This window comes from Geotrypetes seraphini, chromosome 5, assembly GCF_902459505.1.
Source record: "Geotrypetes seraphini chromosome 5, aGeoSer1.1, whole genome shotgun sequence".
Taxonomy (NCBI): Eukaryota; Metazoa; Chordata; class Amphibia; order Gymnophiona; family Dermophiidae; genus Geotrypetes; species Geotrypetes seraphini.
Window position 1 is genome coordinate 207,147,183 of NC_047088.1, and position 22,385 is coordinate 207,169,567.

The window sequence follows — 22,385 nt, forward strand, 5'->3', positions numbered from 1 at the left end:
ACAGAAGGATCATATTCCTGCACTTTTGGGAATGGCAACAGCATATATGATCTTAAAACAAACTCCACGTGCCAGGAATCAATTAAAGCGCATTTCAAAAATGAACTGGAATGCCATTGATGCAGAGGAGTTTGAGAAGAGTTGGTTGCTTCTTGCTGACATTTTCATTCAATCAGGAAAATATGATTTAGCAGGTGAACTGTTGAAACGTTGCCTTCGTCATAACAAGGTAACCAAATTCAAATAAATTTCTTTATTATGTCAAATTACAGACTACATTGAGGGACCTCTGAAATAGAACCAGTACAAAAACAGTTTTATCATGGGTTTGCCTCCCCCCCCCCCAAAAAAAAAGTATCAAGCTCATTAAAAAGCAATGATTTTATTGTTCTCATGCATAGGAATCCACAGATTCTTTGGCTATATAGCGTAGAGTGCATCTTATTGAGGGTACACTTTAAATATGGAGTCAGTTATCTTTTCCTCTTTGTTCCTCTTGCTGGCTTCCAGGAGAATGGAGTCAGTTATCTTTTCCTCTTTGTTCCTCTTGCTGGCTTCCAGGAGTATGTAAGCCTTGTCAGTGCGTGAGGAAAGAAGTGGAAGAACTAGTACATTCTATGTGAGAAGGTCAAAGGAGAGTAGAAAGCTTAGACATGCAAAGAATTTAGGAACTGAATTTTAGGTGTAATCACTTTACAGAATCTGAGCTCTATGAAAGTTACAATGTAGGTACTGTAATTATTAGCAGAATAAAGAGTAGGCCACCAAATGTAGACTGGAGTAGAAGTTTAAAGGCTTTATTGACTTACAACACTAGATGTGGTGTATTTAGATTTTAGCAAAGCCTTTGACAGTGTTCCACTCAGACGTCTAATAAATAAACTGAGTGCCCTCAGGATGGGTCCCAAAGTGATGGGCTGGGTCAAGAACTGGTTGAGTGGAAGGCGACAGAGGGTAGTGATCAGTGGAGATCGCTCTGAGGAAAGGAATGTTACCAGTGGTGTGCCTTAAGGTTTTGTTCTTGGGCCTGTCCTTTTTAACATTTTTATAAACGATATTGCTGAAGGGTTGCCGGGTAAGATTTGCCTTTTTGAGGATGATACAAAAATCTGCAATAGAGTAGAAATGCCGGATGGTATGAATAACATGAAGAAAGACCTGGCGAAGCTTGAAGAATGGTCTGAAATTTGGCAGCTAAAATTTAATGCTAAGAAATGCAAGGTCGTGCATTTCGGCTGCAAAAACCTGAGGGAACGGTACAGATTAGGGAGTGAAGACCTTATGTGCACGATGGACGAGCAGGACTTGGGTGTGATTGTATGTGATGAACTTAAGGTGGCCAAACAGGTTGAAAAGGTGACGGCGAAAGCTAGAAGGATGCTAGGTTGCATAAGCAGAGGTGTGTCTAGTAGGAAAAAGGAGGTATTGATGCCCCTTATAAGACTTTGGTAAGACCTCATTTAGAATATTGTGTATAATTCTGGAGGCTGCACCTTCAAAAAGGTCTAGAGGAAGGCTACTAAAGTGGTGTGTGGTATTCATCATAAGTCATATGGGGACAGAATTAAAGATCTCAATCTGTATACTTTGGAGGAAAGGTGGGAGATATGATAGAGATGTTTAAATACCTACTTAATGTAAATGCTCATGAGTTGAGTCTCTTTAATTTGAAAGGAAACTGCAATGAGAGGGCATAGGATGAAGTTAAGAGGTGATAGGCTCCGGAGTAATCTAAGGAAATACCTTTTTACAGAAAGGGTGGTGGATGCATGGAACAGTCTCCCAGAAGAGGTGGTGGAGACAGAGACCGTGTCTGAATTCAAAAGGGCCTGGGATAGGCACGTGTGGGATCTCTCGGAAAGAGAAAGAGATAATGGTTACTGCGGATGGGCAGACTAGATGGGTCATTTGGCCTTTATCTGCCACCATGTTTCTTGGTTCTAACAACACTGTGAATATTTTTTCATATATAAACTTTTGAAAATTAATACCTCAGATATACGCGGTATTCTCTATGCAGGTAAACTGGGAAAATCTCTTCTCTTCAAAATCACTGGTCTCTGGAACAACCTTACTATCCCGTTGCGGAACCTGGGCTCTCTCCAACTATTCCGCAAGCAACTGAAAACTTGGCTCTTCTCTAACATGTAATTCTATTTTCCCCCTTACTCTTCCATTCTATATATAAGCTCATGTAAACCTTTTCCTTTCTCTTCTTATATTTTAAGTTCTTGTAAACCGTGCCGAGCTCCACTTCCGTGGAGAGGATGCGGTATATAAACTTAAGGTTTAGTTTAGTTTAGATATATTGCATATAAATTCTACTTTTTAGAACATCTACTCTTGACATTAATAATTTGGGAAATAAAGGGTAAAAGTGACCTGCCCAGCTATCCTGGTATTCAGCCTGCTGCTCCAGGGCTGCCAAATTACCAAGTTCCAGGAGGGGATCTTTTTGACCAGTCTTGGTTTAGAAATTACTTCCCATTATTTATAGTCTCTGATTCTAACCATTAAAATTGGTGTTGCAGGTCCCTTGATGCACCAGAATAGGTTGTCAGAAATCCAAGATTGACCTAAAATCTATTTCCTGGAACTAGGTAACTTGGTAGCTCTCCATCTCTAATCATTAAATCACTCCATTCAAAGCTTATGTTTGCCTAGTCCCCACTTACAAACTATTACTGCTGCCATACCTACAACTAGGCTCTTCTCTTTTACCTGCTATTCTGGGGAGGTGGAATGTATGGGGAAAGTCATGAATTAAAGATCTAGAAGAGAGAAGAAAGCAGGAAAAGTGAATGTGGCTTGAAGAGAGGGTGAGAAAATAAGTCAATGGGGATCCATAGTAGGAAACCCAAATGTATGTTTGCCTAGGGCTCAGTATAGCATTAATCCAGCCCTAATTACCCACATATGTAAGTGAATCTTTCTTCCCTCAAAATGCAAACATCACAGGTTTACAAATTTGGTATGTTCCAGTATAGCAGGAAATGACTTAGTGTGGAAAGTAAAGTTCATAAACTCACCAAAGAAAGACATACCTCTTCCCATGACTACTCTGTGAGTGAGATTTCTGAAATGTTTTTGTAAACTTACTAAGTTTAAAAATTGATTTTATTCTACTAAATTCTTTATTGAGTTGTATGGCTGGCTTTTGCTATTAACCCCCTACCCCTAAACATCATAGATAAATCCAAATATAGATAAATATGTTGATATATAATTAAAATTTATTATTTAGAAATCATGTCTTATTAATTATATCTTGTTACAGTCATGTTGCAAAGCATATGAATATTTAGGATATATAATGGAAAAGGAACAATCTTATAAGGATGCAGCAATGAATTATGAGATGGCTTGGAAATATGGAAATCAAACAAATCCAACAATAGGTATGTTTATCCTTACAGGAAGAACTTTATATAATTGGCTAAATTGTATTTTTCAATGACAATATAAACTTTCAAAACATGTTTCAAGAGTATGTCTGATACAGATTGCTTCAGTGGAATGTTAGTAATAGCTGGTGCAATATATAAGTGTATGACAAATACTGTATTCCAGTGCAGTAGGGATGGTATACTGAACCATAAGATTATCCATCTGTGCTTGCGAGCATACCTCAGAAGATGTCATTCACAGCTTTTCAACTCCTTCACCATAGTCTCTGCTGCCCCTTTCAGCTTTTCCTTCTACAGGTGAGCTTGAAGGTGTCTCTCTGATCTGCTTCGTTTATTTATTTGTTTTGCAGGCAATCTCTGCGGTGCACATAGCCGGAGTGGACAGTATTCAAGTGGATTATCTCAGCAGATAGACATTAGACCTAAGAGATGGTCGTTATCCCTGAATGCATTCCAGACCATTGTGAGACGATGGGGTCATCTGACATTCAACTTCATCGCACCTGAAAAGAACAAAAACATAGTCTCAGGGCACCCTTCAAGAACCTGACTACAGCCGCCGATTTGAGACCTGTTTCCATCTTGGAATCTTTATATAGTATTAGAAAGACTCAGCAGGGCTCCGTATGATCCCTTACAGGAATCTTCTCTTATTGATCTATCGGTCAAAACAGTCTTCTTAGTGGCAATTACATCTGCCAGGAGAGTCTCAGAATTGCAGGCACTGTTAAGCAGAGAGCTGTTCCTCAGGATCATGGAAGCTGGAGTTTCCTTGTGTACAGTTCCCTCCTCCTTACCAAAGGTCTTTTCGGCGTTTCATGTCAACCAAGAAGTTAGAGTGCCAGCATTTTATCTCAAAGGGTCCAAGAAGAAGGACAAGGCCTTATAGGTTTTGGTCATCACAAGAGTCCTATTGCATTACCTGGAAGTGCCCTAATCAGTTTCATCTTTCAGATCATCTTTTCGTGTTAACCAATCAGGTGAGACAAGGCAGACCCGCTTCCAAGGCATACATTGGTTGCGGCAAACTGCTGCCTATCTCATTGAAGATGCATTCAACAAGAGTAGTGGCTTCCTCTTGGGCGGAAGCATGGGCAATTCCACCCAAGGAGATTTGTAGATCATCAAACTGGTCCATACCTTCACCAAATTCTACAGGATGGATATAGCAGCACAAGGAAATGCCGCTTGCGGGTCCCCAGTACTATGATAGGCTCACCTATCCCGCTCTAGAGTTTGGGAATTGCTTACACCTCTATGGTTCAGCATACCATCCCTATTGCATTGGAAAAAGAGATTAGGTTCTTACCTTGATAATATCTTTTCTACTAGATAGAGATGGTATGCTGAACCCCCCACCCCACCCCTGGCAGTTTATTTGATGCACCTGCTCTCTGACTCAAGCTTCATGGTCAGCTCCATAGCTAAGATTTCACTTGTCAGTCTATGAGATTAGGAAGAAACTATAGATAGAATTACAAGGGGGGAATGGTTGAGTTTCATAAATGTTCAGGCTGTCTGTTTCTTGCTTAGTTTGTATTTTCCTGGATTCATTGTTCTTCTCAGAAGCTTATTAATGTTTTAACTACACTTGTACTATTTATGCAATGATTGTTTTAAAATCATCTGAGTAGACACTTGGGGGTCCTTTTATCAAGCCGCGCTAGCAGGGTTAGCGCGTCGGACATTTCATCATGCGCTAACCCCCGCAGCCAGCTAAAAAGCTAACACCTGCTCAATGCAGGCGTTAGCAGCTAACGCAGCAGGCGGTTTAACGCGTGGTATTACGCGCGTTAAACCCCTACCGCAGCTTGATAAAAGGACCCCTTGGTTTTAGGGAGTTCCCTGTAATCCCTCCTTCTCCTGACTTCTTCTATAGGGCTGTCGCCAGCTTTGGTACAAACTAAAGGGGGCAGCAGAGACTGTGGAGAAGGAGAAGGAGTTGAAAATCTGTGATTAACATCTTCTTCAGTATGCTCACGAGCACAGATGGATAACCCTATGGTTCAGCATACCATCCCTATCTATTCATTCAATTTGTTTATAATACTATTTAGAACTAAACAGTACTATCAAACTGTTTTTATACATGTAAGAAACTTGCAGATATTTTTCTCCATGTGGTTCTATAATTCTTTTCTAAACTTTTGCTCCCTGTTACAGGTTACAAATTATCATTTAACTACCTGAAAGCAAAAAGATATGTAGATGCTATTGATGTATGCCACAAGGTAAATATTTTGTAGATATATTAATGTTTAGATTAAATTTTGATTGGAACAGCTTATGTTTTTATTCTGTCATATCTAATATAACAGAATCTTATAGTGAATATTTGGTGCAGAAAAAATGGTCCTATCTCTTTGCTTCTTTTAAAAGCAACCTTTAGTTCTCCATATAGCAGGAAGAAAAGTAAGCAGAGAGAAACTGCCAGGCAACCCTAGTAGTTTAAGAGACATGCAATAAGAGAATAAAGCTATGAAAGAGGCAGTAAGAACGCAAGAGCTGTGATGGAGAACTCATGAACTGTAGAAGAGAGATAGGCAGTGAGAAAGCAAGAGCTCTGAGTGACAGGCAGAATGGGAGTATTTTCATAACAGGGTACCTACATGAAGCATCCAGAGAGGCTTCTTTTTTATAAAGGCAACATAGACACCTAGGTTCCTTTATAGAAAAATATTAACGTAACTCAGTATTGGCATGCCTAACATTTAGGCGTTTGCACTTAACACCATAGAGGTGGCATAAGTTTAAGCACCTAAATACAGCAGAAGTCTGTATAACTCATGTAAATGGGAGCCCCACTTGTGTCCTGCCCATAATCCACCCATGTGTATGCACCCTTTACAAATGCACCTTAGACATGAAAGTCACATATTTACAGAATAGCACTTAGATGCCATATTAGCATATATGTATATGCATATATCTTTTAATTCTAAATATTTACACTGACAATGTACAATTTTACCACCTCCAAGAGGTAACAGTCTTTTCATTGGGCACCCTCCTGCCGGCGATATTCAGGTGCGGGTGGGGGGTGCTTTGGGCAGGAGGGATTGAGCATTTTTCCTGCCATGTTCGGGGTGGGTGGGGGTGTTTCAGGCAGGAGGGATTGGGCATCCCTCCTGCTGTGTTCATTCGGCGGGGGGTGGGGGGGAGTGGGACTGGTGGCCGTAGGCAAGGCCACTAAACTTTTCATGGCAGGAAGATCCCTTGCTGTGATAAATTCAGTGGCCGCGCCTACAATGAACCTAATTATCTAACCAGCATCTGTAACATGGACGTCGATTACAGAATCGAGTTCACTGTAGGCGCGATTCTGTATAGGACACCTGTCGGCTTCTGAGACCGGGCATTCTGTACAGAATTCGGCCCTGAATGTTTAAGAGCATAAACAAAAAGCTAAGTAATTGTGCTAAACAGTAATATATATTTAAGAGTATTTAAAGGATAAGCTTAATAAATGAAAAATATTGATAGGAGGTTGGAAGTTTTTTCAATGAAGATTTTCCCTTTCAGGTTTGCTGGCAAAGTTTGTGACTGGCGATAAACAGGGATCTGATGTTTTTCCTCCTATTGATATAATTGCACTCCGCACAGTTTGAACTTGTCTGCCCAGGATTTGAGTGTTAAAGGGGCAATGCTTTCGCCCGCATTATAAACTGCTCAAGGATTTAACAAATAGTTTAAATAGGAATAAAAGACAGAACAAAATTGAGAGAGTACATTGTGGTTTGAATAATAATTTTCTCTCAAAGTCCCTATATAGATTGTGAACCCAGCTATTTACCCTTTTCCACTAAGAATATTGAACATTTAGCCCTGTTTTCTATCGTTTAACTAGTTCTTAATCCATAATAGGACATTATCCCAGGACAAGCAGGCAGCCTGTTCTCAACATGTGGGTGATGTCATCCACAGAGCCCGGATGCGGACAACTTTGCAGCAGACTTGCTTGAAGAACTTTAGAAAGTTTGTGACTGCCACATCGCGCATACGCGAATGCCTTCCCGCCCGACGTAGGGTGCACATCTCCTCAGTTTTCCGCGGACCCGAGAAGTCCTATTTCGACATTCTGCGCTAGACTCAGTCTACTTTGTGCCTTCTCTCACTGCGGCTTATGTTCTTTTTAAGACAGAGTCAATGTGTTATATGCGCATTTTTATTTTACTTTTTTAAAAAAATTTGTTTTTAATTTTCTTTATTTTCTTCATGTCATGGTGGGGCCTGCCTCGCGGCCTCATCCTGCGGGCTTCAATTTTGCTGCAGCTATTTTTCAGTCTATGTCCCGGCCGGTTACAGGTTCAACAGTCGTGTGCCCACTGTGCTACCCTTCAACCTCAACATTAAATGTAGATTTCAGGTGGAGAAAATCTTTGGCGGTATGGATCCACTAACCCCAGTCTCGACCTCAACTCCGGTCAAGTCTTCTACGGGGCTCCCACTTCTACCGCGACCTCGACCTTAATCAAACCTTCCTCGTTTGGGAAGTTCTCATCCTTGAGCAAATCTGCTAAGTCTTCTCCTGAGGAACCGCTTTCCTCGCTGTCTTCCTCAGGTCAGGTAGCACAGCAATCTGTTCCAGCAGTGGTTCTGAAGCTGGCCAAGAAGCATGTCTCCAAATCGAAGCATCATTCTTCCTCCTCTTCCTCGGAGACTATAGCCACACCAAATGTACCAGATCAAGTCTCGGTTTCACATTTGCAGGCTATGATCCAGACCATTATGCCTCAGGAGTTTGGTAATATGCTTGCTAAACATACTCCTGCCTCGACTCTGCTTCCTGTAGCCCAGCCTGAGCACTCAGCAGTATCACAAGGAGTCGAGTCCTTGGCAGTGCCTCGAGCTGAACCTATACATTCTGTGCAAGGAGTTGAGTCTTTGCAAGTGTCTCGTCTGGAGCCTATGCACTCTATACAAGAAGTTGAGTTCTTGGGAGTGCCTCAAGAAGATACTATACACTCAATGCAAGGAATCCAGTCTTTGCGAGTGTCTCGTCTGGAGCCTAAGCACTCTGTACAGGGAGCCGAGTCCTTGCCAGTGCCTCGAGATACCTCGACACAAGGAGCTCAGTCCTTTTTGGTGTCTCAATCTTGATCTCCAGCCTCCAGTCCTCCTTCCTCACATAAGGCGATGCCCTTTTCGAGGCATAGGGCGAGGACTCCTCGACGTTATTCTCAGCGGGACCTGCCTGGTTTGAGGCACAGTTCTCCACATCAGTCAAGGTACCCATTGAGGCCTAGGTTCTCTTCTCGAGACAGGCCTCGCTCCTCCAGGCCTAGAGACTCTTCAAGGCCTCCAACTCCGAAGTCGAGGACACTACCTGCAGAGCCTTACTACTATGGTTCTTCTCCTGCGAGGGATTCTATCCATTCTCTCAGTGAGTCATCTGTTCCTGCATAGTCAGCCTCAGGTATCAGTACTCCAGAGAGGTTTCACCTTTGTTCTCTGCTTTGCAAGGCGCCTCGAGGTCACCTTCTTCCCCTTGAAGCTGTCCTTCCTCGATTCAGGTGTCTTTTTCTACGTTCCACTCTGATTCCAAGTACTCTACAGAGTATTTAGAGGAAATGGGTATGTCTCATCCTGCGGAGTCTCTCAAATTACCCATTAATAGACTTCTTTCTCAGGCGCAATCTTGAAACACCTTATTCCATTCCTGCTAGTATGGTCCACTGCAAAGGCTTTGAGAAATTCCAGTTAACCCATCAGTCCCTTCTTGTGGAGTCTTCTCTGAAAAGGACAAATCCTGCCAAAGTTTATGCCACTGTCACTCCTGGAAGAGAGGGTATAACCATGGACAAATTTGGTCGTCGCTTGTATCAAAATTCTTTTATTGCAACTAGAGTTTTGAATTACCATTTTGTTTTTACTTCTTATTTCAAGCATTTGGTTGATGCCCTGCCTGATTTTTTCAGGTATATTCCTCAACATCGACTTCCAGAGTTCCAGCATCTGACTTCCACTCTGATGCATTTGAACTTTCCTTGAGGGTCACAACCTTCTTAGTGGCAATGTGCCGGCTTGCCTGGCTCCGCATTGTAGACATGGATCCCAGTCTTCAAGATCATCTGGCCAACATCCCTTGTCAGGGCAATGAATTGTTTGATGACTCGATTGAGGCAGCTACTAAACGATTGTCTGAATATGAAAAATCATTTGCTTCCATCATTCAACCTAAGCCTAAGCCTTTCACCTCTTAAGGGCTTCAGGCCTCTTCCATCTTACCAGAGGCGTTTTCCTCAGAGAGCAGCTCCTTATACACAAGCGCCTCCTAAGATACAATTACAACAGCAACAGCAAAGGCAGCAAAAACCTCAGACTCCTGCCGCGCCTAAGGCCTCTGAGCCTTTTTGACCATCTGATACTGAACATACCCTCAATCATTCTGCCTCTGTTCTCTCCCCTTCCCATTGGGGGTCGTCTCCATTATTTTTACCAACGATGGGAGATCATTTCATCAGACCTATGGGTACTCTCATTCATCAGGGAAGGTTACTCTTCATTTCCTCCAGATTTCACCAGATCTTCCTCCAAGAGAGTATCCTTCCAATTCATCACAGACCACCCTTCTTCTTCAGGAACTCAAGCTCTGCTTCGTCTCCATGCCATCGAGGAAGTTCCTTTAGAACAGCAGAGCAGGGGGTTTTACTCCCGTTACTTCCTAGTTCCACAGAAGATGGGCGATCTGTGTCCTATATTGGACCTCAGAGCACTCAACAAATTTCTTGTCAAAGAAAAATTTTGCATGTTGTCTCTGGCATCTCTTTATCCCCTTCTAGATAAGAATGATTGGTTATGTTCTCTAGATCTCAAAGAGGGTTACACTCACATTCCCATTCATCCAGCCTCTTGACAGTTCCTCAGATTTTGGGTGGGAAATCTACATTTCCAATACTGAGTGCTACCCTTCGGCCTGGCTTCATCTCTAAGAGTATTCACCAAGTGCCTAGTTGTAGTAGCAGCAGCTCTGCAGAACCATGGCCTACAGGTGTTCCCATACCTGGACGACTGGCTCATTAAAGATTCAAAATCTCAGGGGGTTATTATAGCGACCCAACGGATTATGTGGTTCTTACAAAGTTTAGGGTTCGAAATCAACTTTCCAAAATCCCAGCTACAGCCCTCTCAAACTCGACAGTTCATCAGAGCTGTCCTGGAAACTGTTCCACTCAGCACATTCCTTCCTATTCAACGTCAAGATGCTCTTCTTCAGCTCTGCTGCAAAGTGTCTTCCTGCCTTTGTTTTCAGCAAGACACATGATGGTTCTTCTAGGTCAACTGGCTTCTACTGTTTATGTGACTCCTTTTGCCAAACTTCACCTCAGACTTCCTCAGTGGACCCTGGCATTTCAGTGGGCTCAGGCTTTCCACCCACTCTCTCAACACATCAGAGTGACTCCTTCATTGAGACAGTCTCTCCACTGGTGGATGCTCTCTTCCAATCTCTCCAGAGGTTTACTGTTTCAAACGCCCCCTCATCAGAAGGTCCTCACGACAGATTCTTCGACCTATGCTTGTGGGGGGCTCATCTCGATGGTCTCCGTACTCAAGGCCTTTGGTCCAGCACAGATCGTCAGTGTCATATCAATCTGTTGGAACTCAGAGCGATCTTCAATGCTCTCAAAACTTTTCAGCATCTTCTTCACGACCAGACAGACAGTCAAGTCGCCATATACTATGTCAACAAGCAGGGAGGAACAAGATATCTCCCTCTTTGTCAGGAAGCTCTGAAAGTTTAGCATTGGGCAATCATTCACAACACCTTCCTGAAAGCTGTCTACATTCAAGGAGAGAAAAACTGTCTGGTGGACAAATTGAGTCGTCTTTTACAACCTCACAAATGGACACTCTATTCCTCGCCTCTTCATCACATTTTTTCTCAGTGGGGGACTCCTCAGATAGATCTCTTCTCGTCTCTCCACAACAACAAACTGCCTCAGTTTTGCTCCAGGATATACTCTCCTCACCAACTGGAGGCAGATGCTTTTCTCCTGGAATGGACGAATCAGTTTCTCTATGCATTCCCTCCATTCCCTCTCATTCTCAGGACACTTGTCAAACTCAAACAGGAACATGCCACCATGATTCTAATAGCTCCTTGGTGGCCCAGGCAACCTTGGTTCTCCCTTCTACTTCACCTCAGCAGCAGGGAGCCACTACTTCTACCAGTTGTTCCCTCTCTGCTTCCACAGAGTCAGGGGTCTCTACTTCATCCCAATCTGCAGTCTCTACACCTGACAGCTTGGTACCTCTCAACCTAACTGCCACTCTACAGTTTTCTCAATCTGTACAGGACATTTAAGAGGCTTCTAGGAAGCCTACCACTAGACAATGCTACAATCAGAAATGGACTAGATTTTCTGCTTGGTGCACCATTCATCACAAGGAGCCTCAATCTACCTCCTTGTCTTCAGTTTTGGATTACCTGTTCCATTTGTCTCAATCAGGCCTCAAATCCACATCCATTTGAGTCCATCCCAGTGCAATTGCTGCTTTTCATCAGCCTGTCGAAGGGAAATCCCTTTCTACTCATCCTGTGGTTTCCAGATTTATGAAAGGTCTTTTCAATGTCAAACCACCTCTCAAACCTCCTCCAGTGGTTTGGGATCTCAATGTTGTTCTTTCTCAATTGATGAAGCCTCCTTTTGAACCAATGGCTTTGGCTCATCTTAAATATCTCACTTGGAAAGTGATTTTTCTCTTGCTCTTACATCTGCTCGCAGGATCAGCAAGCTACAAGCTTTGGTTGCAGACCCACCTTTCACAGTATTCCATCATGACAAGGTGGTTCTCCTTACTCGTCCTAAATTCTTACCTAAAGTGGTTTCATAATTTCATCTCAATCAATCCATTGTACTTCCAATGTTTTTTTCCAAAGCCTCATTCTCATCCTGGAGAAACAGCTCTTCATATTCTGGACTGTAAGCGTGCTTTGGCTTTCTACTTGCAAAGAACTAAGCCACACAGATCTGCACCTCAACTTTTTGTCTCCTTTGATCCAAACAAGTTGGGATATCTGGTTTCCAAGTGCACCATCTCCAACTAGTTAGCTGCTTGCATCTCTTTCTGCTATGCTCAGGCTGGTCTGCATCTACAGAGTCGAGTCACAGCCCATAAAGTCAGAGCCATGGCAGCATCAGTAGCTTTCCTTAGATCTACTCCTATTGAGGAAATCTATAAAGCTACCACTTCGTCCTCGGTTCATACCTTCACTTCTCATTATTGTCTGGATGTTTTTTCCAGACGGGATGGCCATTTCAGCCAGGCAGTGTTACAAAATTTATTCTCCTGAATTGCCAGCACTCCCACCATCCCATTCTATTTATCTTGGAGGTCACCCACATGTTGAGAATAGGCTGCCTGCTTGTCCTGGCTAAAGCACAGTTACTTACCATAACAGGTGTTATCCAGGGACAACAGGCAGCCATTCTCACAACCCACCCACCTCCCCTGATTGGCTTCTCTGCTAGCTATCTGAACTGAGGAGATGCGCGCCCTGCGTCGGGCAGGAAGGCACTCGCACATGCGCGGTGTGGCAGTCGTGAACTTTCTAAAGTTCTTCAAGCAAGTCTGCTTGCGAAGCTGTTCACATCTGGGCTCCGTGGATGACGTCACCCACATGTTGAGAATAGCTGCCTGCTGTCCCTGGATAACACCTGTTACAGTAAGTAACTGTGCTTTACCTCCTATCTCATGACTTTCTACTTTCATTAGGAATCTTTCATGAGGTATTTTGTTAAATGCCTTTTGAAAATCAAGACACTCAATATCGACCAGCTTACCTTTATCCACATGTTTATTCATTTCTTTGAGGAAATGCAGTAGATTAGTGAGGCAAGAATTGTCATGACTGAATTCATGTTGGTTTTGTTGCATTATTCAATGCTTACCTATTTTATAATAGTCTCTACCACTTTGCCTGGCATCAATGTCAAATTCACCAGTCTATAGTTTCCTGGATCACCTCTAGAGCCCTTTTTAAAAACTAGTATTACATTGGTCACCCTCCAGTCTTCAGGTATCATACTATGCTATATCTATCAAGACTATTATCACTTGTCATGTCTGTCATGTCCTGACCTATATTATGAATGTACTCTTGTAACCCGCTCTGGCCTCCTTTGGGAGGATGGGCTAAATAAATAAATAGATTTTAAAGATTAATTACTAACAATAGCTCTGCAAGTTAATTTTTCCAATCTGTCAGTACTCTGGTATGTATACCATCAGATCCAGGCAGTTTGCTGCTCTTCAGTTTATCAAATTGTCCTATTACATCTTCCAGTTTCACAGAGATTTGTTTCAATTTTCAGACTCATTAGCATTGTATACCATTTCTGACACTGGTGTCTCCCCCTTATCTTCATTGGTGAAGACCGAAACAAAGAACTCATTTAATCTCTCCATTATTGCCGTATCTTCCCTGAGTACTCCTTTTACCCCTTAGTCATCTAGTAGTCCAAGTGATTATTTTACCAGCTTTTTGCTTCTAATATACCTAAAAAACTTTGTACTCTGTGTTTTTGCCTCCGTGCAATCTTCTTTTCAAGGTCTCGCTTTGCTTTCCTTATCGGTGCTTTACATTTGACTTGCCATGCTGATTCCTATTATCTTCAGTTGGACCCTTCTTCTACTTTCTGAAGAATTTTCTTTTAGCTCCGATAGCTTTCTTCACCTCACTTGTTAACCATACCATCTGTCACTAGGCCTGCCTTCCTCCTTTATAATACATGGAATATATATGGGCTTCCAGGATGGCCTTTTTGAATAACATCCACACCTAATAATGTAAATGTTTGACCTTTGCAGCTGCTCCTCTTAAGTTTTTTTTTACCATTCTCATATTATCATAGTCACCATTCATCCAGCCCTCCCCCCCATATAACATCCATTCAGCTCTCTCCCTTTCCCCTTGCAGCCTGACATCTGTCTCCCCTCCACCTGCCCAAGTTTGGTTTCTTCCCCTTTTATCCCTGCTCCTAGGCACTGCTGTCCTTTCAGCATTGTTGTAAAAATATAGCCTTATTGCCTGCTAGCCCCAGAAGCTTTCCCTCATTATTGGTCAGCCTACATGGGAACAGGAAGTGCAGGCTACTTCCACAGCCAGCAGGCAATGAGGCAGTCTTTTTGTGGCAATAAGGTGTCAGGTCAAAAGCGCGCCGGGACAAAGGCGCGCGCAGACAATTGAGCGCAGCGCGAAGGCGCACGTCGAAGAAAATTACTGTTTTTAGGGGCTCCAACGGGGGGCTTGGGGGGGGAACCCCCACTTTACTTAATACAGATCGCGCCCACGTTGGGGGGTTTTGGGGGGTTGTAACCCCCCACATTTTACTGAAAACTTCACTTTTTCCCTGTTTTTAGGGAAAAAGTTAAGTTTCCAGTAAAATGTGGGGGGTTACAACCCCCCAAACCCCCCACAACGCCGCCGCGATCTGTATTAAGTAAAGTGGGGGGGCTCCCCAACAAAACCCCCCATTGGAGCCCCTAAAAACAGTAATTTTCTTCGGCACGCGCCTCCGTCTTGCGCTCAGTTGTCGGCGCACACCTTTGTCTTCCGCGATTATGTCTATGAACCACGTTGGAAGGATAGCAGTGAGAAAAGGGGAAGATATTAGACCACGGGCATGTGAGGGAGGGGAAATAAATGCCAGGCTACATGAGGAGGAGGGAGATAAATACCAGACCATATGGGGGGAGGGATTTTCAGATTGAGTTTATGCTAATTCTGTGGTCCCCGTTACCCCAGCCTAAGACTGGCCCTGTCTGGAGCAGGTGAAGTAGTGACAGTGATGCTATTGGAGAACAACAGGTCCAAATCTAGGCTGAGGGTCAGAGCCAGCCATCTAGTAGTTCAGCAGTCCTGGGCTTTAGCTTGGGAGAAGACAGTCCAGGCAAGACAACACTATTTACTGATGGGAATAAGTTGAGGGAAACAATAGGTACCCTAGCAAATGGGTCAAATTTGGTCTGGAATGGAGTTACCTGCAAGACCTAGCAACAGCACATATGACCTTCCTATTTTTGTTTAGAGGCATTTTATGAATGAACTTTTTTTTTGGGATCCTGAATTATTTAGACTGGAAGAAGTGGCTGTGACTCTACTTAGAGTCAAGTTGAGTATCTCCATGAGTAGACAAGCTTCAGCTAAATAAAGAAAAAGAGGTGCCACAGGGCGGATATTTTGGTTGAACCAGGACACGTTTCCAATCTCCTTGAAATATTTCTACCAGTATTAACGGCCCTGGTGAGCCGTGGTAAGTGCAGCCGAATATCAGGGCCATCAGATTTTAATTTTGAAATAAAACACTATTAATACATATCATAAACAACCGCATGGTGATTATCCATTTAATCCAAGGGACATATTTTCATAGTAAATTTATAGCAATTCCATCTGGGTAGTGGTGACATGAGTTCTCATATTTCATTCCCTAGGTTAGAAACCCTGCTCTATGACTAATTGAATTAGCAACATTTTTGATATGTTTAGAAAAAAAGGGCAAAAGTATGTGAATTGTTTAATAAGTGTACAGCATAGTGTAAATTAAGGGTGGTGAAGAGAGGATTCCCTTTGTATAAAAGGCCATGAAGAATGTACAGTTTGAAGGAGGGTAAGCCTCCTTCCTCTATTCCCAACTCTGAATGTTCTTATGAATTTATGTTGTATTTAAAGAGCTCCATACATGCTACTTTAAATAATGAGGGATTTTAGTTAGGATTAGCATTTTAAAATATAAATAGATATATAAATCTAAAGTTACATTAGGATATTGCAAGTAAGGAATGTAGCCACCTAATATGGCTGGTTTGTGTTAGCTATGCTCTTCTGAAAGCCTTTAGTAAACAAAGTACTTGCCCAAGCTTATAAAAGCACTTAAGCTGTCGCTTGAGATGCTCAGGTTATTATGGTGTCATATATTTCTAATAATTCTTGTGGCTCATTCCGTTATTGTTGGACTTATTTATGGTTATGATGATTTGATACATTACAGCACACTACTTTCACTTAACTTATTTTTTTTTTTTACCATTATGATACTTGTTTTCATTTCCTTTTTCTGAGTGAGAAATACATTTGCCTGTATTGAACACAAGGTAGCATACACACAAAGACGCTGAGTTAGCTCAGGTTTGAAATTTCTGAGCACTACCACCAGTCATCAGGGCTTCAGTTCTGTTATCGATTCACACATCTCACAAAAATGTTTTAGAAATCAGTTAAATGCAGTCATTGTAAAACATGCACTCTGTTAAATTGTCTGAATTCATTAATGTTTATGTTTATTAAGAACTTTATATACCGCATAACAGCCTAAAAGGATCTAAGAGGTTTACAATACACATTCATATTCATCAAGAAAAGAACTCCATTAAAAATAGAAAAGGAAAGATTAAGAACAAAAGTTAAAAAATTTTTTTTCATTAAATATCATAGCAAATATCTCAATAGTAAAACCATAAAACACAAATATAGTGCCCTTGTCTAAAGTTGTATGTAGGTAAAACCATCAGGCCTTTCAAGGTTAGCATCAATGAATATCATTCCTGTTTATATTATGTTTCACATGCTGCATGTACATTTCATTCTGTTTCATTAGTGATCATGTAGTTGCAGACTTTAGAGGGGGCGTGGATCGGACTAAATGTTTCAATTGGAGCAACATTGGTTTCATAGACAACAAAGTCTTGAACCTAAAGGGTTAAATGTCTGCATTCATTGAAAAGCATTTTCTTTAAATTTTGCACAGCAGTGATTAGTGTACCACCTGACAGCATCTGTTTTTTTATCTGACGTCATGTTGAGGCAGTGTTACTACACTGTGAAGCTAGAGAGTGAAAGTAAGCTTGTGGGACTATTAGAAGGGGGTGTGTTTCTAGGATGGTTAATTTTAAAACACCTTGTTGATTCCTTTTTTTTTTTTTTGTTCTTACAGAAGAGTATTTGAGCAAAAATGTATTGAATATTGAGTAAGTGGGAACTAGCTCCTGATGAAGCTTTAAGGAACTGAAATGGGCGGCTCTGTTGAGCCTGGCAAAAATAAGTTCCTGATTTTATGATGCTATAATTCTATGCTAAAACTTAAGGAGAAAATAAATATAATATAATATAAGCATTTTTTTTAAATTTTGCACAGCAGTGATTAGTGTACCACCTGACAGCATCTGTTTTTTTATCTGACGTCATGTTGAGGCAGTGTTACTACACTGTGAAGCTAGAGAGTGAAAGTAAGCTTGTGGGACTATTAGAAGGGGGTGTGTTTCTAGGATGGTTAATTTTAAAACACCTTGTTGATTCCTTTTTTTTTTGTTCTTACAGAAGAGTATGAACAAAAAGGTACACTAACTAAAACGTGCAGGACAAACGTGTGCTGGCAATGACACATAGGACTTTTGCGCTCCAGATTAAAACAGTTACAGTAAGCGCTCCCGGGGAGGAACCCTCCCATTAACTTAGAAGTGTTCACGCTCCCTTTGGGGGATAGAAGGGGTGAACCCCCATTACAGAGGAAACTGCTGTTTTACCTCGTTTTGGGGCAGTTTCCTCTGTAATGGGGGGTTCCCCCTTGAAAAGTCGCCTGTTTACGGCCTTTCAATACCTGGCTTCATGGAAACTCAACATGCTGTTATAATTAATATATATTTATTTTATTAACAATCAATAACAGGTTACAAGAACAAATCTTTACAGCATATGGAGCTAACAGATAGTATGCCTCAAGCACTTGAGTATACCTGGATGTCTGTCCTGTTTTCATAATCCCAAAGGCTGTCTCTTATACAATTCTTGACAGCTTGAGGCCACGTTGGCATATATCATATTGTTAATTTTTATTGGTCACTTACAAACGTCATTACATTTATCAGTTTATTAATTGGTTCATAATATCTGTGTCATACCATACGCATGTCCTGTTTACCAGAAAATCTATCTTTTCCCGCATATGCCGTTTTAATTTATCATGTCAGCAATTTCAAGCCATCGGCCAATAAAAGCCTGCCCATCACAGGATATTCTTACAAAATAATGTATTTTTATATTCTTGGTTAAGACATGTTCTCATCCTTCTTAGATCCACTTCCCTGGCATTACTGCAGATGTGACACCAGTTGCCATGTAAAAGAATAAGTTTCATTTCACTCGCTCATTTTTCGCTTGGCTTGCTGATTTCAGCAAGCATAGATTGTGCAAAGGCTTGACAGTTTTAGTCAGAGCATTCTCAGCCATTTTAGGCCTTTAGTTGTGTTTATTGGCCTAATTTGTTAGGGGATTTCTCAGGGGAGGCTCTTCACCTGTCACCTGTACAGGACACTCTCTCTCTCTCCCCTCCCTTCTCATCCCTCTCTTCGAACCCTGAGAAGGGTTCGAAACTGCAAGGTCAAGGTGTTGTCGAAGGTCATGCTGGTGTTGATCACGGAGTACAGGCATAGGGCCCAAAGACTTGAAATTGAGCTTGATAAAGTATTAAAAGGACAAATGACTAACCCAACCCAAGTTAAACTACAAGGACAATCGTTACAGTATGACTCAGAAATCAGGAGAAATCAAATAATTATTACAATAAAGAAATCTCGCAAAAACATATGCCATAGGTGGAAAATATATATGACTAGTGTTTAAGCCCGTTAGATTAACGGGTGCTAGATGACCCCCTCTCCTGCTTTTGAACCTGGGCAGAGGCAGAGCCGGGGCGGGAGGGAGTGACGGTGGGAGAGCAATTTCAAAGCCTCAGCAGTGGCGGCTCCTTGACCAATCCGCGCTTACAACGTCCCCACACTTGCAGTCTGGCTGGCTCCCCCACCAAATCCCTTCGCAGCGGCAGCCCCTCCCACATCCATCCCCGCGTCCCATGCCTCTCCGAAGGCCGGTTCCCACGAAAATGGTGCCCCTCTGTCCAAAGCCGCCGCAGCAGCCTCCCTCAAGACACATTTCAAATCTGACATATTGTAATCACAAAACAGAAAATAAAATTATTTTTCTTACCTTTTGTTGTCTGGTCATTATTAATACCATGTAGGGGTCCCAGGCTATGGTTGGCTTTTGATAACTCGCTTGCCAGGGCCCCTTCTTTCTTCTTCCCTCCCTCCATCCCTGCAGCTGAAGACAGGCACCTCCCCCCAGTGGTCTGAGACAGGAGGGAGCAGTTAGGAGAGGGTCTGAGGGCAAAGAGGGGCTCAACAGCACACAACCACCTTTCCTTCCCTCCCTCCATCAGGTGCAGTGAATCCACCAATGTTAAAAGGAGCCGCGTCGAAATCAGAGGCCTGCCACTGCTGTAGCACTTTCCCCTCTGCCTTGGTCCCGCCCCTTCTCTGACATATGGGACCTCGGCAGAGGGAACGTGTTACGATGGCGGCAGGGCTCCAATTTCAAAGCAGCTCCTTTTAACATAAGCGGAGCTGAACTGTACCTGATGGAGGAAGGGAAGGAACGGTGGGGCAAATTTTGGCAACGGCAGGAATTGTTTGGCGGGCCAAGCACCGTGAAACTTTGTTTCTTTAGGCAGCCCCGGTTGTTTACTTGGATTCAATGTCAGCATTAGGGTTCGCCGGCCGCCAGCCGTGAGAGCCGGGTGAGGAAGGCCGCCGCAGCCTCGCGGCTAGGTAGGGGGGCAACAATGGCGCTTATGCTCAAGCCCCTGCCGCAGCTCCTCTCTCGATCCTGGTGCGGTTAGAGAGAGGAGTCGTGGCGGCGGCTTGAGCATAAGCGCGATTGTTGTCTCCCTACCTAGCTGCGAGGCTGCGGCGGCCTTCCTCACCCGGCTCTCACGGCTGGCGGCCGGTGAACCCTAATGCTGATATTGAATCCAAGTAAACAACCGGGGCTGCCTAAAGAAACGTAATCATATTCTGTCCTGAAAGCCCCCGCCGCAGCTCCTCTCTCGATCCTGCTGCAGTTCGAGAGAGGAGCCGTGGCGGCAGCTTGAGCATAGTGCACAGTGAGAGCCAGGGGCGCGCATGCGCAGTTGTGTTTTCGCGACGGATCAGGGAACACGACTTTTGAGTGCGCATGCGCGGCCTAGCATTTTATTATATTAGATTAAACATTTAAAGATATCTTGCTTTTATGGCTTCATCCTGTTATGAGTGTACTATATCAAAAAGGGATAAAAGGATAAATTAACAAGTTAGATTATTTCCATGCCCTTCCAAAATAGCTGGGATCAGTGCAGACTCGGTTGGGTCCAAACGTTATCAGGTTATGCTCCTAGGCCAAGGTGGAAATCCAGGTAACCACATCAGATCTCGTTATCATAGTCTGTAGTGCACTTCTTAGGTCAACAACCTTCAGCTGGCATCGTTACTTCTTCACTGCACTTCACCTCAGCTTTAGCAGCAAGAAAGGAGATGGAGAGAATCCAATTGAAAATAATTAAGGGGCAATTAAGAGAGTCAAAACAGGATGAAAATGCATAAAAGTCGCAATCGAGCACATGAATCTAGTAATAGGCCTGTTGTTAGAAGTAGTTACAAATATATACTAATACTGTATAAGTCCATTAAAAATTTAAAGTGCAATTCAACAAGTCCATGATTGTGGGGAGGCAAAAATGATGCTGTAGAAATTCAAGGCCATAAAGATCATCCGGTCATTAGTAGCAACAGTCAATAAGCCTTTGCTGGTAAGTCTTTAGGGTTTCTAGGCACTCATCATATTCCTTCTCTGGTAACAAAGTCCTTCCATACGGGTGGAAAATCCTCAGCGATGATATCTCAAATATCTTTAGTAACTAGCATCAGTCCATAGGTGTGCAAATAAGTCACTAATAGTAGAATTGCAACTGTAATATCAGAAACATTTCATTCAAAAGATTCTCATGTAACAAACAGCGTCATCTGATATGGCAGTTGTCTTACTGAAGCGAACCACAATCAACAAGAAATAAATATATGAAATATATTTATATATATATATATATAATTTAGTTTGTTTCCAGCTATGCCTGAGTAATATCACTAACAAAATAGGTATATCACTTAATATGGGGAAAAAAAAAACAGAAATTAAAATTTATGTGCTTCAAATCAAATAAGTATATCTGAAGTATATCTGACAACCTAAAGGAATTATAGCTACAGTGGCATATGATGTAAAAATATGTCCACTGCGGCCCGCCCTCTCTGACTACTTCCTGTTTCCGCTAGGGTTGGCCGCAGTGGATAGCAGACGCTGAAGCCAGCGGTAGAGCGGTGCAGCGCTTTTCTCTCAATACTGCTTCTGCGATGTGTACAGTGGTGGAGCCTGTGGCAGTTTATGGCACGTGTGGCAGTTCTGGAGAACAGATGGAAAAAGGGCAGGACAGTGATAGTGACAGCAACACTGGTGATGACGTGAAGAAGCAGTAGTCCGAGTCAGCAAGGAAACCAAATCAGAAGGAAAACAAAGCCCGTGCTGAGGGGGCCACTTCAGAAAACAAACAAAAACAGCATGACTGAGAAGGACAAAGCTGAGAAGAACATTGAGAAGCTAACAGGAGAGGAAGCTACGAATGAGACAGAGAGGAAGGAGCCCTGTGCAGATGTTTCTGCCCCAGTGAATGGCGATTTTGCAGAACCGGGAAGAAGACCACAGTTTGGGTAGTGTAAAGCAAGAGGTGCCGACTAAATATACACAGAATGACACACATATTGATGCTAAGATGGAAAAGTTAGGCAGTGACAGAGAGAGAGACAGATAGAAAGAAAGACAGAAAGCTGCCAAGGAGAGAGAGAAAGAAAGACAGACAGACAGTGGCCAATGAGAGTGAGAGAGAGAGACAGAAAGAAAGAAAAACAGACAGACAGTGGCCAAGGAGAGATAGAGAAAGAAAGACAGAAGGCGACCAAGAATAGAGACAGAAAGAAAGAAAGACAGTGGCCAAGGAGAGAGAGACAGAAAGAAAAAAAGACAGACAGACAGGCAGTGGCCAAGAAGAGAGAGAGAGAAAGAAAGAAAGACAGACAGCAGCCAAGGAGAGAGACAGAAAGAAAGACAGA

At 42.6% G+C, this 22,385-nt stretch overlaps 1 protein-coding gene across 4 annotated transcripts in view; it reads left to right on the forward strand.

Annotated features, from left to right (window-relative positions):
• Positions 1-22,385, forward strand: part of TTC21B (tetratricopeptide repeat domain 21B) — a 222,897-nt gene that overhangs the window by 170,499 nt on the left and 30,013 nt on the right. For all 4 annotated transcript variants that reach the window (XR_004539464.1, XR_004539465.1, XR_004539466.1 and 1 more), the window contains 3 exons: positions 5-229; positions 3,278-3,398; positions 5,571-5,638. Coding sequence is in view for 1 of the 4 variants with exons in the window: in XM_033944656.1 (XP_033800547.1) it covers positions 5-229; positions 3,278-3,398; positions 5,571-5,638 (414 nt within the window). In the remaining 3 variants the exon portion in view is untranslated. The remainder of the gene's footprint in view (positions 1-4; positions 230-3,277; positions 3,399-5,570; positions 5,639-22,385) is intronic.